Consider the following 17,268-nt stretch of genomic DNA (forward strand, 5'->3'; position numbering starts at 1 on the left):
CCGCTCGGTGCCCGCCCGGCCGCGGGCGCCCCGTCCTTGTCCGCGGCGCTCGCAGTGAGAGCGGCGGGCGCAGCGCGATGACGAGCGCGGGGGAGGCACCGAGCGGAGCGGCGGGAGGGACTGGGGAGTTCCTGCGGGGAAGGGCCGGGGGGCTGCGGTTGTGCAGCCTGGGAAAGAGAAGCCTTGGGGTGACCTGCGGGCCGCCTCCCTGCTGAGGGGAACCTACAGGAAAGATGGGGCAGGACTATGCACAAGAGCACGTATTGACAGGACAAGGGGGAGTGGGTCCAAAATGAAAGAGAACAGGTTTAGATTGGATATTAGGAAGAAATTCTTCCCTGTGAGGGTGGTGAGGCCCTGGCACAGGCTGCCCAGAGAAGCTGTGGCTGCCCCTGGATCCCTGGAAGTGTCCAAGGCCAGGTTGGACGGGGCTTGGAGCAACCTGGGCTAGTGGAAGGTGTCCCTGCCCAGGGGGTGGAAGGCGATGGGCTTTAAGGTCCTTCCAATCCAACCCATCCCCCGATCCCATTGATCCCACTGATCAATCCCATTGATCCCACTGATCAATCCCACTGATCAATCCCACTGATCCCATCGATTCCACTGATCAATCCCACTGATCGATCCCACCGTTCCCACTGATCAATCCCACTGATCCCATCGATCCCACTGATCAACCCCCCTGATCGATCCCATCGATCCCAATGACCCCCCCACACTGTCCCCAGGCCCGGGCGCGGCGGGGCCGTGGCGCCCCCTGCTGGCGGGGGCCGCTCAGCCGGGGCAGCCCCGGGCTGTGACCGGAGGGTCGCGGGTTCGAGGCCCCGCTCGGGCCGTTCCGCTCCTCCCTCCGGCGGCTCCTCCCCCGGGCCCTCCCGCCACGCGAGCCCGGGGATGCGTGGCCCTGCCCGGCTCTGCACGGCTCTGCACAGCCCTGCCCGGCCCTGCCCGGCCCTGCCCGGCCCTGCACGGCCCTGCCCGGCCCTGCACGGCCCTGCACGGCACTGCCCGGCTCTACACGGCCCTGCCCGGCTCTGCCCGGCCCTGCACGGCCCTGCCCGGCCCTGCACGGCACTGCCCGGCTCTACACGGCCCTGCCCGGCTCTGCCCGGCCCTGCACGGCACTGCCCGGCCCTGCACGGCACTGCCCGGCTCTACACGGCTCTGCGCCGCCGGGGCCATGGCCGGGCCCGAGCCGGGGCTGCGGCTCCGCTTCCAGCGGCGGTTCCTGGCGGCGCGGCCGCTCCGGTCGCTGCCCTGGCCGGTACCGGGGGGAGGACCGGGCGGGCGGGGGGGGGGGACGCGGCAGCGCTGCTTTGCTGGTTTGTTTATTTATTTATCCCGATTTAGGAGCTGGAACAAAACCTGCGGGCTGCGCCGGACTCGCCCCTGCTCCGGGATATCCTGCACCAGGTGGGGACACCCCCGGCTGCCACCGCGTGTGCCCAGAGCCGCCGGAGTCGCTCGTAAATGCAGCGATCCGGGCCCGCAGCGCTTCGCTGGGCCCCGCAGAACTGCGGGTTTCCTTCCCCGCCGCTTGTTTGGCTGTTCTTGGATCGAAATTGAGACCCGCGTGCCCGAGCGCTGATGTGGTGCATGGCACAGGGGAGTCTGCCCAGCTGGTCCTGGATGCTCCGGGATACAGGGAATGCTGGTCCCTAAACTGTCCCTGGGGATGGGGAAAAAGCAAATTAGGCAGCAAGCCGAAAAGGAAAGAGGGAAGAGAAAAGCAAAAGAAGGAGGGGAGCAAACTGGACTATTCCCATTCAGTTTTGCTCTTTACTCTGAAAGGGAAGATTTTTGCTGCCGCAAAAGGTAAGAAATCTGCTGCCCCAGATCTGTAAACTCACAAACCAATCAGAAATCATCGAATTTCAATTTCTGGCTCAGCATCACTTGTACAGACTAAATCCCAATGCATTTCATGGCACCCAGGGCCAATTAATGGTCCTTCTCTGGCCCTCAGTGCCTTTCCTAACCCCTCCCTGGTAACTGGTTCCCGTGGCTGTTCCTGTTTCAGACCATCCTCCACCCTCTGTGTGTGAAATATCCCCCCTCAACAAAGTACAGGAGGTGCTTTCTGACTGAGCTCATCAAAAAGGTACTGCTTGCTTTTCACTCTTCCTTTTCCCCCTGAAAATATCCCATGTAATAACAAACCACAACAGTCAGTGTAAATATTAGGGCCAACAATGTATTAAAGGGGACTTAATGTGCAAGTGTTTTTTGTTTTCTTGACAATGTGACCCCCAGAGGTGCCCTGTTCTTCCCACAGCACGAGTCCACAGCAGCTGAACCCCTGGATGAACTGTATGATACACTGGCAGATGTTTTAAAAGAAGAAGAATCTACTCAGTGTTACAAAAACTACTTACTGGTAAGCATTAATGCTGCACTGTTCTGAATCACATTTAGTAATCTGAACTAAGCAATAATTGGCTTTAAAAATAACCCTTCAGAAGCCTGGAGTGCTTCTTGCCTCTTCCCAGGTGCCAATATTGATTGTGAAGTGCAAACCTGTTGTCTGTGCTGATCCATCTTTGCCTTCTTGTGTGTCCTCCAGCCCACAGGAGACTGTGTGACCCTTTCTGAGAGCACAGCCATGATTTCTGGGGGCACCACGGGGCTCGTCACATGGGAGGCTGCTCTGCACCTCGCCGGGTGGGCAGGGGGGAACCCCGAGGTGTTCAGGGCCAGGTAATGGCACAGCATGGGTGGAAAGGGGGAAAAATCCATACAGAATCATGGCACGGTTTGGGGTGGAAGGGACCTTAAAAATTGTCTCATTCTGTTCTTCTGCCACGGGCAGGGACACCTTCCACCAGCCCAGGTTGCTCCAAGCCCCGTCCAGCCCGGCCTTGGACACTTCCAGGGATCCAGGGGCAGCCACAGCTTCTCTGGGCAACCTGTGCCAGGGCCTCACAGGGGAGAATTTCTTCCCAATATCCCATCTAACCCTGCCCTCTGGCAGTGGGAAGCCATTCCCCCTTGGCCTGTCCCTCCATCCCTTGTCCCAGGTCCCTCTCCAGCTCTCCTGGAGCCCCTTTAGGCCCTGCAAGGGTCTCTCAGGTCTCCCTGGAGCCTTCTCTTCTCCAGGTGAACCCCCCAGCTCTCCCAGCCTGGCTCCAGAGCAGAGGGGCTCCAGCCCCCTGTTACTGTGAGCTACGAAACTGTAGTTTAATAATAGACAATATTTATAATAGTAATATTTAATTATAGGCAATATATACACCCAAAATAAGTGAAATCACACCCTTTTGCTGCTGGGTAACTGCTGCTCTTGTGTGTTCTGCAAGTCAAGCTGTAACTCAGGACCTTGTAGTTCTGTCAGGACAGGGGTTAAGATCAAAACCCTGGCACTGTGCAGCCTGACTTGTTTTGAAATTCAGCTGTTCAGTTTTCAGTAATTTAACTGATGCACTTCACTCCTTGCTGGGATCCATCTCACTGGTGTTAGAGGATCCGTGTGCAGGTCTGGTCACACCGTCTGGGCTTTATTTATAAACAGGCGAGAGGAACAAGCACTTTTGAGGAAAGATAATTTAAAATACTGACTCCCAGAGCAACTGTGCTGCTCAGTGTCTCTTTCTCTGCCCTGACTATGAAAAGAGCCAGTTCAGGGGGAGGCAGATGCAGATGGCTAAAACCAGGTGGGAATGTCTCTCATCCCCACGCTGGGAATGCTTTGTACCATATGCAAAAGCAGCATTTCAGGTAATTAATTTATGCTGACCCTCAGCATTTCCCAGCTCTCCAGTTGTTTGAGATAAAGGTTAGATTGTGAATGGTTTACTCAAAAATTATTGAAATTATCTGCAGCTCATTTTACCTCTAATTTTATTTGCAGTATTTTGATTTCCAACTTAATGTAGAGCCCTAATAGTACTTCTTTTACTCTGTTTTCCCTCAGGACAGTCTTGGAATTAGGAAGTGGGATTGGCTTCACTGGAATTGCCATCTGTAGGACCTGCCAACCCAAGACATACATATTTAGTGACTGCCACCCCTGTGTTCTCAGACAGCTGGGAGAGAACATCCGTCTCAATGGCTTCGAGGTGACCTGGTGTATCCAAACAGAGCCCCAAGGGCACGAGGTGGAAGCAAAGAACTGCCAAACCCCCAAACTGATGGTTGCAGAACTCGACTGGGGCTCAGTGACAGAGGAACAGCTGGTGGGTCTCCAGCCTGACATTGTCATCGCAGCAGGTTCGTCACCCCCCCGGGGGGGACCCTGCAGGAGGGAGCAGAGTGGAGGGACAGGGGTGCAGAACTCAGAGCCCTGGCAGGCTCTCGAGGGATGACAGCATAAAAAAGCCCCAAAAAAACAACTACAGCCCTTTTTTGGACTTGCCCATATATAAATCTGGAGGGTTTATAGAAAATCTTGGAAAATCGAGTGATAGTAAAATGTCTCAGCTGTAGCTACAGGGTTTTACTCCCTGATTTGGAGCTTTGCAAAGCAAAAATTACCTGAGAGTCCAGGTGAGCAAATGACTTTGTCATCCAAGGTATCACAAGGTGTGAATGTGAATTCTGTAAGATGAAGCCACTGCGTGTTACCCAATGCCAACAACAACTGTTCAGTGCCCAAACCAGCCCAGGCTGGACTCTGAAGACAAGAACTAAAGGAGATTTAGATCTGTCTACTCTTTGCTGTCACTCATTACTGCAGGACGTGCCCTGACTATGTTGGATCACAAGTAAGTGCTGTGTCTGTCAGTGGTACAGACACCTCAACACTTCCACACAGCATCCTCTGGGGATCAGCATTTCGTACCCCTTGGTGCTCACTCTCACCTCCCATCACTATTTCTGCTCTCCAGGAAATGACTCAGGATTCAAATTGCTGCAAGTCCTCTGCCATCAGCCTCTAAACCACCCATTTTTAATAAGGCAGGTTTGTTTTGCCAAGGGCAGTGGCAACAGCACCAACACTCAGTGTTCCTGCTGTCTCCCTTAGGATGGGCCTAAATAAAATATCTGACAATCCATTTACAAAAAGGAGCACGGATTTTTAGTGATTTTGGAGTGATAGTAGGGATGAGGGCATAGCACATAAAACAGAGGCATTTCTGAATATCTCTCCTTGGGAATTTTTAACCCATGAATAAAAAACCCATATTCTCCTGCACTGTGAATATTTTATATTTTTGGTTTGCAGTTCTCATTCTGCTTTTTGCTCAATCCTCAATAAATATTGTATGTTTCCCTCTTTTTTTTTCAGATGTGGTGTATGATCCAGAGATAATTTTAGCCCTCATTGGGATGCTACAGAAACTCTCCACCTGCAGAGCAGACAGAAAAGCTCCCGAGGTCTTCATTGCCTTCACACTCCGTAACCCAGACACGTATCACCTGTTCCAGGCTGAACTGGGTAGGGGCCTCTTTCATCAGGTGTTCAATATTTTGCCTCTTTCCCCATCACTTATTCTGTGGCAGAGATGAACAGCAGCATTTTTTGGAGAGGAGCATTGTCCAGTAGTGAGATTGTTATCCTAGAGCTGGATTTAAGAGCAGTAGCTTTTCCTCATGGATTTGATCGGGAGATTGGAACTTACCTTTAGGTACATCCTGGCTATCACAGCTCACATCTGTAAGGGATGAATTGCAAGTGTGGTGGGCTCAAAAGGGAGGAAACTAAACAGGGTTAAGCTTAAAGGAGGGAAACCATCTGTGCTGCTCTGTCACAGTGATAAATAACAGAGATGCAGCCTAAACCCTTCACCTTATCTTACCAGTTCTTTGAGGGTTAAAAAACCAACTAGAGATTAAAAAAAATGGGATTTCTCTTCATGTACTCTTCTAAAGCCTATCTTTTGCAGTCTGTCATCTGCTCAGCAACTGGTGAATTCACAAAATGATGCTGAGAGAGGCATTACTGGTATCTTTTAAAAACACTCAAAGCATTTGCCTGTAGCTTTCTTTCACAGCATGGTAAAGATCTCTTCCTACAGAACTTGTCATGCAACTTGTGCTCTTCATTTTATTAAGCCTAAATATGATTCCCAGTGTTTCTCTTCACAGATAAAGTCGGGATCAGGTGGCAGATTATTCCAGCCCATGGCAACAGTAATTTTCTCTATGATGTGCAGCCAAATGTAACTATTCTCCAGCTATTTATATAGGCTTGGCAAATAGAATTGGAATTTTGAGACCAACAGGAGCTGTGTCATCCTTGCAACAAGATTATCCTGAGTTCTGGAAGCACACACCAGAGGTGCTGGACTGTACACACGGGCTGTTGTCAATTGAGTTGTCTCTTCCTGTAATTTCCAGCATGTCTGCAAAGAAGCTGTTGCCCCTGAAAAGTGAGTGAACCTCAAACAATACAAAAAAAAATTAAGCCCTAATCATGCTGCACTTTAATTCTGTAGAAGACAGCAGAATTCAAGTGTATTTTTTTAACTGTGTTTTGGTTTGTTAACACTGGAGGCAAACCTGCAGGATCACGGGATCAGGATCTCCCATGGACAAGGGAGCAAGACAATGGTTCAGAGTAAAAAATATTTTTAAATATTAAAATCAGCTGTAATTGTCTACTCTGGTTTTTTTATACTTGTCTGTATATACTGGCAGTCTGGTCAGTCTTAAAAATGAACCAGTAAACGAGCAGTGACTAATACCTGCAGAGCTGTGGGATGTCCCAGGCTCACACACTGCTGTAAGAGCAGGGGTCAGGCTCTGCTGGAAATCAGGGGCATCTCTACCCTGCAGTGATGACAAAAATCACAACTGAGGTACATTCCTCTCACTTAAGAGCTGCCACTTTCACTACTGGCTGCTGGGACCTTCCTGTCAGGTTGGCCAGGAAATAAAAAAGGAATCATACTCCACAGCAATGCTCCAGGGATCCTGCAAGGAGGAAACACTGAGCTCACCTGCTCAGAAACTTTCCAGTGTCCATTCATCATTCTCCTCTTGGTCCTGAAGCAGAAGATCAAATGCTGCTCATTCTCCTCTTTAGACTTTCTTTTTCTCTATCTTGTTTTAAAAGCTACTTACAGGAAAATGAACAAATACTTCAGCCTCCTCCTTCCTTAGCAATGGAGAGAAAATGGGTGGTAGGTAACTTGAAACCTGAAGAATCATCTTAATTCTTCAAGCTGAAAGAAGCCACAACTGCTGGGATTAAGCAGAAGTTACCCCAGCCCAGGTTTTAGCTCCCTGTCCCCAAAAAGGAAGAACTCAAAGGTATTATTTCTAGAGGAAATGCAAACTGGCAGCCCAGACAGGAGCTCCCTTACACAAAATTCAAGTCACTCAAAGGTTCTGTACAGATGGCTCATTTTACATCTACAATTTTTATTATAGGAAGATGAAACCTCTCTGAAGCTTTTGGCATTACTGTTTAATTAGAGAAGTACCTAATTTATCTCCACATGCACAGGATTGGCTAAAGGGGAACAGCAAAACCCCCAGACAGGATTTTGACTGAAAACAGTAGGAAAGATACATTAAAATATTGGCAAATAAATCTTTATGAACCATCCTTCAGTCAAGAAGCTGGAGGTTTTGCCAAACTCCTGCAGTAAAGCAACTTGACTCTTTTATTTTCACCTTCTTCCTTCTGAAAAAAGCAGATTTTCGATGATTACTCAGTCAGAGGGTTTAAAAATGCTGGTGCAGAACCCACTGTCACCACCTCCCACCCCTGAACTGGGAGCTTTGAGGAGCAGTAACCACATGATAAAACCAAGCACTTCTGCTCCTTAAATGACTGACATCTATTTTATAGCCAAAAAGGTGATGAAAAAAACTTGGAACCATTCAGTCTGCATATACTGATCTTAACAATAAAAAGCTGAAGGGTGCACCTGAGTGAGCACTCACAAAGTGAAGTGCCTTTGATTACATTACACGTATATTTGGGGGTTATTTTTCCCTGTTCTATTCATCTGTTCAAAAAGAGATGAATTTGATGTTCTTTCTCAAGGTGAATGGGCACATTCACTTCAGACTGCAAGGGGAGCACTCACTGCAAGGTCTGTTTTCCTCTAAGTACCCAGTAAAGCTGTCACACCCCAGCAGCTGCACTTCCACATTCCTGCACACACTGTGAAAAGGAAAACAACTTGGAAACAAAACGGGTCTGTCTCAATAAAATCCTACAAGAGGATATTCAGTGTGTGTCTAGGGAAGACTAGGCAACATTAACTGGTTGAGTAAACAAAACCCCCATGTACCCTCAGTTAAATTTCAGGATAATTTTGATTGGAAAAGACCAAGATCATCGAGTCCAACCTTTGACCAGTTGAAATAAAACAGTTCAAATAAAAGGCATTTCCCACTTCGCAAAAAACCCACACCCAGATCACCTACTAAGGTGCTGAGTGTACAGCAGGTAAAAGTGGTAATAGTTTCTATCTGTATTCAAGTATCTTCACCAAAAAGTGACCTTTGAGCAGCACAGGTGGACCCGCAGCAAACGGCTCCAGCTGCACCTTCAGCTCTGCTCTTGCACAGGAAGCTTGAATTGGAAAGGAAGAGGAGTGTGCAGACATGTGTTCCAAGATGAAGTAGTTAAAAACTGCAACTGTAGGCAATACAAAGGGTTTCTTTACTGTTTATCGAATCTCTGCAGTCCAGGAATGTATCAGCTTTGCCACCCTCCTTCCCCCAGTCATTCCCTGTGCCCCAGCAAGGGCAGCACAGTCTGGTCCCAGCTCTCGTCCCAGCGCAGCTCCTGGGCCGCCCGGAGGTTCTGTCTGAAGCTGTGGAGTTTGCCTTCCAGGGCCGGAAATTCCGAGAAAAGCATCTGTGATATAAAGGGCAAAACCACAAAGATAGCATCATGTTCCATTTCAGGCTCATTGCAGCCTCCCCAGCATTAACCCTCCACTACAAAGCTGCAGTGAGACTGTTCTGGGGTCTGGCCCCAGAAACAGAACAATGACAACATTTTCAGTGCTTTTGCCAGCTTCAGATTCACATTTAAACACAAGAGAGGCAAATGATGTTCACCAGGCCAAGCAGTGCCTTCTGAGAAAGCAAAATACACAGACAGTCAGCTGTGAAAGGGTGCCCACGTGGTGGCACCTTTGGGGTCACACCTGGGGGGCAGAAATGAGTCAAAGCCTTTACCTTCAGTTGTTCTGCGAGTTCACTCGAGTCCCTGAATATCAGACCATTTTCGTTGTGTTTCACAAGTTCATGTAAACTGTGAAAAGAAGTCACAGAAGGAAATAATGAGACAAAAAGCAGCAAGTGGGACATTTAAAATGTTGTACAGTGACAGCCAAAGGGGCCACCCCAGGATATCTGTAACATTATCACTGATACGAGCCCCACACCTGACATAACGGGATGGAGAAGGCAGTTTAAAATCTTCTAATTTAAAGACTGTTTCTCCTTTCTATGTCAGACTAAATCTACCACGACTGTACCAAAGGGCCCTCACTCTGTGCCACTCAACTGGACATACATGAAAAATCAGGGCAATAATCTACTTCAAAACTAACCCACAACGAAAATTTTTCCATGATCCATCATGAAATCTTCACAGAGAAGTTACCTTCCTTTATAAAGCTACTGTTTTCCCAAAGGACCATGAATTCCAAGACTGCCTATGCATACACTCACCCCTTCACTGAACGGAAGGAAGCTTTTTTAAAATTAAATATTTGGAAACAAAGGATAACAGGGATTTTTTAAGGCAAGTGGTTGCATGACATGCTCTGACCTTTGGAGAAACTAGTGTCATTCTTAAAAATTTATAACAACCTTGATTTCTAACTTACTGAATTTAAAAAAATGGCATAATACAGCAATCTCATTTGACTCCTGCAGTAGCTGCTGAACTCGTGCTTTGGAAGAGTATTTTTAATGTGAATCACTTGATCTGTAACAGAACAAGGTCTTACCATTCAAAATATATTGCACACACAGGTAAACAGCAGCCAAACATATCCACCACCTTCATGGGTAAATCCAAACCACTGGATGATTTATGGAGACACACCCCCAGGTCTGCTGAGCCTGAAAAGCAAACAAAACACTCTGAATTCTCTGAGAGCAGCTCCTCTGTCCTGCTGCAAACCTTTATTTCTGTGCTGCTTTGGTGGTGCAGGGTAAACCCGAGCCCCCTCCAACCACCCAGACTGACTCTGTTTCAAGCACTCAGGGGGAAAAAAAAAGCACAATATGTTTTGTGACTAAAATTAGTCAGGTTTTAGAAACATAATAAGTCAGTGCATATTAAATTAAAGGGGATTTTAAAGTTTCATGCATCTTAAAACAGCCTTTCTACCTCTTAATCTGCTAAGAATGGATAAGTGAAGGAAAACTCCAGCACAAACCAGACAGGATATGCTGCTTGGCTCACTGGTGACCTCTCCCAGTTCAAGTCATCTCAAAATAGAGAAATTACAGCGTGATTTTATAGCCATTATGTTCATTATTTGAAAAGGACCAAATAAACACAGTGTTTTAAAGCCATATAAATTGTCAGGCTCTAATCCTGCAGAATGGAGATCAAGTTAAACATGTGTTTTACTACTTTATTACCCCCACTTTATGCTGTTACAATGAACATGCTGAGGGAATAACATTCCAATGACAAGTTAATTAAAAATTTCAGCTACTTTTGGTTGCTTAGTGAAAAGCTTTTTTGATTTCATTTACAGGAGCGACCCTGAAAATAAGCTGGAACGTGCACAGGCAGCTGTATTTCAGCACAGAAGAAACAAAGAGTGCAAAGAACAGGCTAAAACAGCAACAGGTACCAAGCCAACTTTTTGGGATAACAGCAAATAGCCAGAGAAATTCAACATTTTTGCTGGAATGAGTCAAAGCCACGAGTCCCCTGTCACTAACCAAGCACTCATTGCTATGTTCTACCAGGTTCTGTGCACAGTCTGTATCAGTTCTCTGCCCCTGTGCCAAGTTGTTTTTCACACATTCTCCAGCCTGTTTCATCACCCACTGCTTACCAAGCAAAAGAGGGTAATCCTCAGCTTCCAGCCACGGTGTACAGATCTGGATATGTTTAAAGTGCAGTTTCTGTATCAGTCCATTGTAGTAGTCTTTTAGAGGTCCTTTACCTGTTTAAAACAGAAAAGAAAAACATTTAGTAGTTTTTCATCAAGCTGACTGACAATAGTGTGGTCTGTGAGCTGCCGAGCTCCTGTTGCATCAGGTACGTCCAAAAGGACACCACACATGATCCTCCAAAAGACACATAAATATCCAACTCCCTCTCAAAGTGATGTGTACCTAGAGTTTACACTGTTCTGAACATGGAGTAGTGCAGAACTGTAGTAGGGACAGGGAGTAGAGAGGGAGGTCAGGAGCTTCTCCTCTGAAAATGTGCCATGATTACATCGTGTGAGTTCAACTATAAATTCAACTATAAATTACCATTCTTATAACCAGACCTAAAGACAACAGTCTCTTCTCACCATCAGAAGAGTCAGCACAGAACAAAATTGAAAATGAATGTTCTGTATCAGCACTGAAAGAATTGCAACACAAACAGCCCCTTACCTGTTATCACACACACCAGAGCTGGAAGCTTGGCTCCCTCATCAACAAACCTCTCGTAGTCTGGAGAAGATAAAACACTGCTTGGAGGCCACAAATACACAGATGGGTGCTTTAACAGTGGTCACAGTGTATTAATTATTTAGCTTCCTACTGCAAGTAATTTCTTTACAGGCATGTACTTAGTAAAACAGTAGTAAATTCAGCAATGTTAAAATTTACAAACTTGGACAGAAATAAATCGTGCTCTGTTTATGCAGCAAGCATTTGTTCAACTGCCCCACAATCAGCTGCTTCAATAGATCAATTTACAATTGCCAGCTGCAAAGCCTACAAAATAAGACAAAGTATTCCCTTCCTTCCTATTAGCAGATGCCTATGGAGAGTATCTGTAATAGCTTAAGAAATAAAACTGCAATTTAGAAGCTAGTTAGAGATTTAATTCTCCCTGACAACTCCTCCAACTGAATCCAGATGTTGCCCTTCTGTATTTCAATTACTACTCTTAAACCAGTGCTACTTAATCAAATACAGCTGCATTTTCACCTGAATAGGGTTTAGCAAAACCCTTTTTAAGGGTCCAGAAAACAACCCTTGGAAAAATGAGATTAATTCCTTCATACCCACCTTCTAAAGCTTTTAAAAGGACAGAGAAGTCTTCATCCTCTGAAAGAGAAGGCTTTATTAGTGACATCCATATTTGTATCATTTATGATGAATTACTGTCTTTAAATAACAACAATCAGACTCACCTCACCAACATGATTTAGTAGAGACCATGCTTTTCCTATTAAATTCTGCTAATTTGCTTTCATAAATAGAAGTCTATAACCACAGACACTGTTTATTTGCTTCCCCTGCTGGCAATATGGCAGACAAACCACTCACAAATGCTGCACATCTTCAAACCTATCAAGTTACAATTTTCTAGTTTCTAAAACTAAAGAATTGAGTGTAAAAACTGCCCTGACAATTCAAAGATAAAGACAATTCTGCCAATTCTGCCCCTGGTTACTAGCAATGGAATTTTTTTGCCTCTGTATGAAGAAGGGAACAGAAAATGGAAACAAGTGACATAATTATGTAACACACATTATCAGAAATCCTGGAATCACAGACTGGTTTGGGTTGGAAGGGACCTTAAACCTCATCTTGTCAGAAGCCCTACCATGGGCAGGGACACCTTCCATTACACCAGGGTGCTCAATAAGGAGTAAATATTTTAATTTCTTAAACTATTTTATGCCACCCTGCAAGATTGTATGTCTAGAATGAAAGCAAAAAAAGAAGTAGGAAATCTCTTCTAACCATCCTTAAAGCTGAGCCTCTAGACTGCAGCTCTATAATTAAAATATACCTTTAAAAAATCATTGATTTTTAGCATTCTATATGTTATACCACATTTAGTGGTGTATGATACAACACTTAGTTGAATCATATACACCTTGTCTTCCATTTTTTCCTGGCAAGTGAAGGAAAAACATAACTTCAGATGTGAGGAAGTACAAACAGCCTTAGTTTTAGATGAAAAATGCAGTGTTTCCCCACCTGTCCAGCTGGTGCTGCTGATGAGAAGAGCTGGCCGGCCCCTGGGCTCCACCACACGTCCATCCCTGCCATCCCTCTCTGTGAAGGCAGATCTCTCAGCACTGGGATCCACAGGCTCTGCACTATGGAGACACAACTTCCTGAGGATGGGCTGCACACACAGCCAACAGCAGCAGCAAACACTGCTTCAGTGGCAGGAATTTCCAAACATTTTGTTTCAGATTTGCTGCTCAACTTCTCTAGAAACAGAGGCATCCCAGTACAGAGCTATGGAGAAATACCAGACCAGGAGAGGCCATTTTTCCTGCTTCCTACTGCTACAGACACGATTCCATCTTCCAGCAGAGTGTTTTCCTTAACAAGCTGAGCAAACAGCCAGCCTCCCTTTCCAGCTGTCTCACAGCATAGAGCATGGAGGCCAACAGCACATTTATTCCATTCAACTCAGACCCTACACACTCTGAGGTGGGCATTTCAAAAATACCCTCTACACACTATGGATTTCACTTCTTTTTCAAGCATTAGTTTGGTAAAGTAACTCCCTGGCCAATCTGCTACAGGTGACATCCTGCACACGGGCAGAGGGGAACATGCAACACTCAAACCAAGACCCTGAAGGCTCTCACAGTAAGGAAGAGGTGCCATTAAGGAAGCATCCAACCACTGTCATTAAGGTCCATTTGAACCAAACAACTGCTGAGTTCCACCCCAGAGATACTCTGTCACAGATTGCCTCGGTGCTTGTGCCAACTTCTTTAAAAACAAAACACTTCCACTTGACACACCAAGTCTTGTGTCAGCACAGTTCAGTGATCTCACATCTGGCCTCTCCCTGTGACCCTGAGCCAACCTGCACAGCCCCAGCTGCTCCGAGCCCACCGTGCCTCTGGGGCTCAGAGTGCCTGTGGTCAGCACGTGCCCCAGCTCCCTGGCACTGTGGGAGGGACTGTCAGCACAGCTGCACTCCCAGCTCCCAGCTGCACTCCCACCTACCGTGCTCGGAAGGGCTCGTAGTCCTGGGCAAGTTTCATGTACAGATGGTGCCGGAGGTCCAACGGTGTTTCCTTAAAGTAAGAAGCTGGTCTGTCATACAGAGTTACTGCCCTGTGAGGAAACATGGGAATAGCTTAAACAGGATACAGACGTAACAACATGTACCTGGCTCAGTGACAGGCTGCACATGGAATGCAGAAAGTAATTAAGTAAATCAATACTGCAAAGTAATTCGGTTTTTGACTCTTACATCTGTCTGTATGCCTGAAGTTTGCTGGAATACACCAGGGTGGACACAATAATCCTGTAACAGAGCCCCTTTCATGGTGCCTATTCTAGGGGTGAAATGCACCTGTACAAACTGCAGACACCACTGTCCTGAATTTTAAACTTACTCTGTAACTGCCCCTGAGCAACCCTGATCTTAAAGCCCCCTGACTGCAAATGCAAAGGTGTCAGGGCAGACTAATCATTAAAAATCCCAGTGATTATTCCCATTCTACTGGCAGCCTGGCAGCAAACCTCCCTGACACCTGGACTGCCACCTCCCAGTCAACTGGGTGTTAATTAAGAAGGGTAATGAAGACTCCTGAATGCCCACACTCCACTGGCTCATTACAAAACAGAGCTAATGTTTCAGTGGAGTTGCTTTTGTAGGATCCCCCTGAATCTTGAATCCTCAGGGATCTGTTTTCATTTCACTTTGCACACACAGAGTAATTTGTGACTTACTTTATGTTGCAATTCATCCAGAGATCTTCTTTCATTGCATCAGTGACACACAAGTTATAGTCAGACAAGCGCCCAAAAAGCTTTTCATACCTGACAAAAATTAAAAGTCAGTTAGAAACCACAGGCAGGCAATTGCTTTAACTGCCCCCAGTGCCCATGACAAGCGAAAGCCAAATAAAACCAAAAAAAACCCAACTGCCCCCAAAACTGAAATTTAATTACCAATTATTCCCAGTTATTGATGGACTCCTGGTGCTGAAGCAATATCAGTTTATGAGAAGGGCTACAGCAGGACTCCAACACCCACACTAGAAAGCCTTTAAAGCTTTTAACTGCACACAACCAATTAGATTCAGCAAGAAGCAGCTTTTTAAGGGAGAGCTGGAGCGTAAAGCAGCATTAGAGAATAAAAAACTCAGTACCTATGGAGAAATTCTAATAACAAGATCAAAGTTTGCATATGCACATAAAAGCAACCCGCCTACTTCAAACCACCCCCTACGTGTCCAACAAAGGCAATTTCAAAACATGTTTTCTGAAATAGAAACCAGTTCAGCACAGCAAACCCCAGAAATCCCTCTCACAAACAGCCCTTTGCCAATTACATTCTCCCCACTGGTTTCCATTCTGAATCCCACCCAGGTATGTAATTTGAAGAAGTGACTGTACAAACCATTTTGCAATCTGCACTAGCGGGTGGTTCCTCCCATGACTCAGGCTCATTATGGTGTATCCATAGTTGTGCCAATCAATTATCAGTTTGCTCCTCCAGAACAGACCTGCCACCCAGGCAACAGCTATACTGGGTAAGCCCGGGGGATTCTGCTCAAAAATAAACCAGAAACAGCACAAGAGCGTGGTCAAGTGACAAACACAAAGCAACTACCAGAAAAAAATCCAATTACTGAAATTACATCGCTTTAAAGGAGCTTAATGACCAGAGACTATTTGTATTTACCTATTAAGATTGGTAGGCCCTTCAAATTTCACCTTGGATCAGGATCAAAATCCCCCTCCAATAAACACAGCAACATTTCTAGTGAGATTTATTCTTTACTACTGCCCATGCCAATGAAGTTTAAAAGCCCAACAATTAACAGGAAGAGCAAACCTGAGTCGCTAACAAGAAAATCAAGGTTTGGAGGCAAAAAACCACTTTGATATAGGTTTACACCATTGGTGAAGCCAGTTCAGCTCTCAAATAACTAGAACAATGTCTGAGACCTCTAAAAATGCCTTGTGAAGTAGCACTATTTGTTTTTATTAAAATTAGTCCCCCACAAAACATACCTGAAGAAGAATATAGGAGGGCTGATCTATCCTCAGCAGTGTATACAGCAACTGCACTGACTGCACAAGGACCTTTACAACGTACTGGAAAAGCTTTGGACCCACTGCAAAATGACAGGAAAACTGGTAAGAATATTACAGCTCTCCCCACAGAAATGTGTGCATTAAACAGAGCCAGACAGCTCTGCAGAGAAAGGGTTAAAATAAAGGTATCCTGTAAAAATGGAAACGTTTAATATCTTTACCATGAACTGCATAAGTGATTGAGCACCCCCTCAGCAAGTCTGGAGATGGCACAAGGTTGAGTGAGAGTGTTGATCTGCTTAATGGTTGGAAAGCTCTGCTGAGGGATCTGGGCAGGATGGACCATGAGAGGAAAGACTTTGAGGGGCTGGAGCGTGTCCAGGGAAGGGAATGGAGCTGGGGAAGGGGCTGGAGCAGCAGGAGCAGCTGAGGGGGCTCATCCTGGAGAAAAGGAGGCTCAGGGGGGACCTTCTGGCTCTGCAACCCCCTGACAGGAGGGGGGAGCTGGGGGGGGTCGTGCTCTGCTCCCAGGGAACAAGGGACAGGATGAGAGGGAAGAGCCTCAAGTTGTGCCAGGGGAGGTTTATATTGGATATTGGGAAAATTCCTTCACGGAAAGGGCTGTCAGGCCCTGGCACAGCTGCTCAGGGCAGTGGTGGAGTCATTGCCCCTGGAAGGATTTAAAAGCTGTGTAGATGTGGCACTTGGGGACATGAGTTAGTGGTGGCTTTGGGAATGCTGGGGGAAGAGTTGGACTCGATGATCTTAGAGGGTTTTTGCAACCTAAAGAGTTTTTTGATTCTGTTCTATGATCGTTACAAAGCTAAGTAAATACAAATGGGAATTTATAGGGACCGTGAGGTATTTTGTATAGATAGAAGTCATAGAATCTCAGAATGGTTTAGTTGGAGGGACCTTAAAGCTCATCCAGTGCCAGCCCCTGCCATGGGCAGGGACACCTTCCACTAGCCCAGGTTGCTCCAAGCCCCGTCCAACCTGGCCTTGGACACTCCCAGGGATCCAGGGGCAGCCACAGCTTCTCTGGGCAACAGTGATAAACACAAAAACTGGGAGGGGAAAAGGGAAAACAAAAGCATTTCCACATTTCTCTCTGCATCCGAACGGCACCAAGTGCCCCGCTACCAGCAGGTGTTTAATTCTAGCGGGAGATGGAGAGGAGGGAGATCAGGGTGTGCAGCTCTG

The 17,268-nt window shown here is 46.4% G+C and overlaps 2 protein-coding genes across 4 annotated transcripts; one reads left to right on the forward strand and one right to left on the reverse strand.

The window, feature by feature from the left end:
* The first annotated feature begins 1,180 nt into the window (after positions 1-1,180).
* Positions 1,181-14,003, forward strand: EEF2KMT (eukaryotic elongation factor 2 lysine methyltransferase). Of its 3 annotated transcripts, XR_001873810.1 has the most exons (10): positions 1,181-1,264; positions 1,351-1,413; positions 2,021-2,101; positions 2,276-2,377; positions 2,564-2,697; positions 3,911-4,206; positions 5,225-5,374; positions 6,025-6,308; positions 10,623-10,717; positions 13,248-14,003. XR_001873810.1 is itself a non-coding variant. In XM_017808764.1 (8 exons), exons 1-8 carry the CDS (start codon positions 1,181-1,183, stop codon positions 6,123-6,125), a joined length of 1,011 nt encoding a protein of 336 aa, XP_017664253.1. In that variant the 3' UTR covers positions 6,126-6,540. The 3 variants fall into 3 exon arrangements, 1 of the variants encoding a protein (XP_017664253.1); XR_001873809.1 differs by lacking the exon at positions 13,248-14,003 and having other exon boundaries at positions 10,623-10,934; XM_017808764.1 differs by lacking the exons at positions 10,623-10,717; positions 13,248-14,003 and having other exon boundaries at positions 6,025-6,540.
* ALG1 (ALG1, chitobiosyldiphosphodolichol beta-mannosyltransferase) lies at positions 7,290-16,224 on the reverse strand. Its single transcript, XM_017808768.1, has 11 exons — positions 16,042-16,224; positions 15,425-15,573; positions 14,752-14,841; positions 14,020-14,130; positions 13,027-13,148; positions 12,106-12,144; positions 11,482-11,541; positions 10,929-11,039; positions 9,861-9,975; positions 9,082-9,157; positions 7,290-8,755 (listed from the first exon to the last, which is right to left on the reverse strand). Exons 2-11 carry the CDS (start codon positions 15,472-15,474, stop codon positions 8,621-8,623), a joined length of 909 nt encoding a protein of 302 aa, XP_017664257.1. The 5' UTR covers positions 15,475-15,573; positions 16,042-16,224; the 3' UTR covers positions 7,290-8,620.
* Between the last annotated feature and the right edge of the window lie 1,044 nt (positions 16,225-17,268).

Source organism: Lepidothrix coronata, unplaced genomic scaffold (assembly GCF_001604755.1).
Source record: "Lepidothrix coronata isolate B3197 unplaced genomic scaffold, Lepidothrix_coronata-1.0 Scaffold24, whole genome shotgun sequence".
NCBI lineage: Eukaryota > Metazoa > Chordata > Aves > Passeriformes > Pipridae > Lepidothrix > Lepidothrix coronata.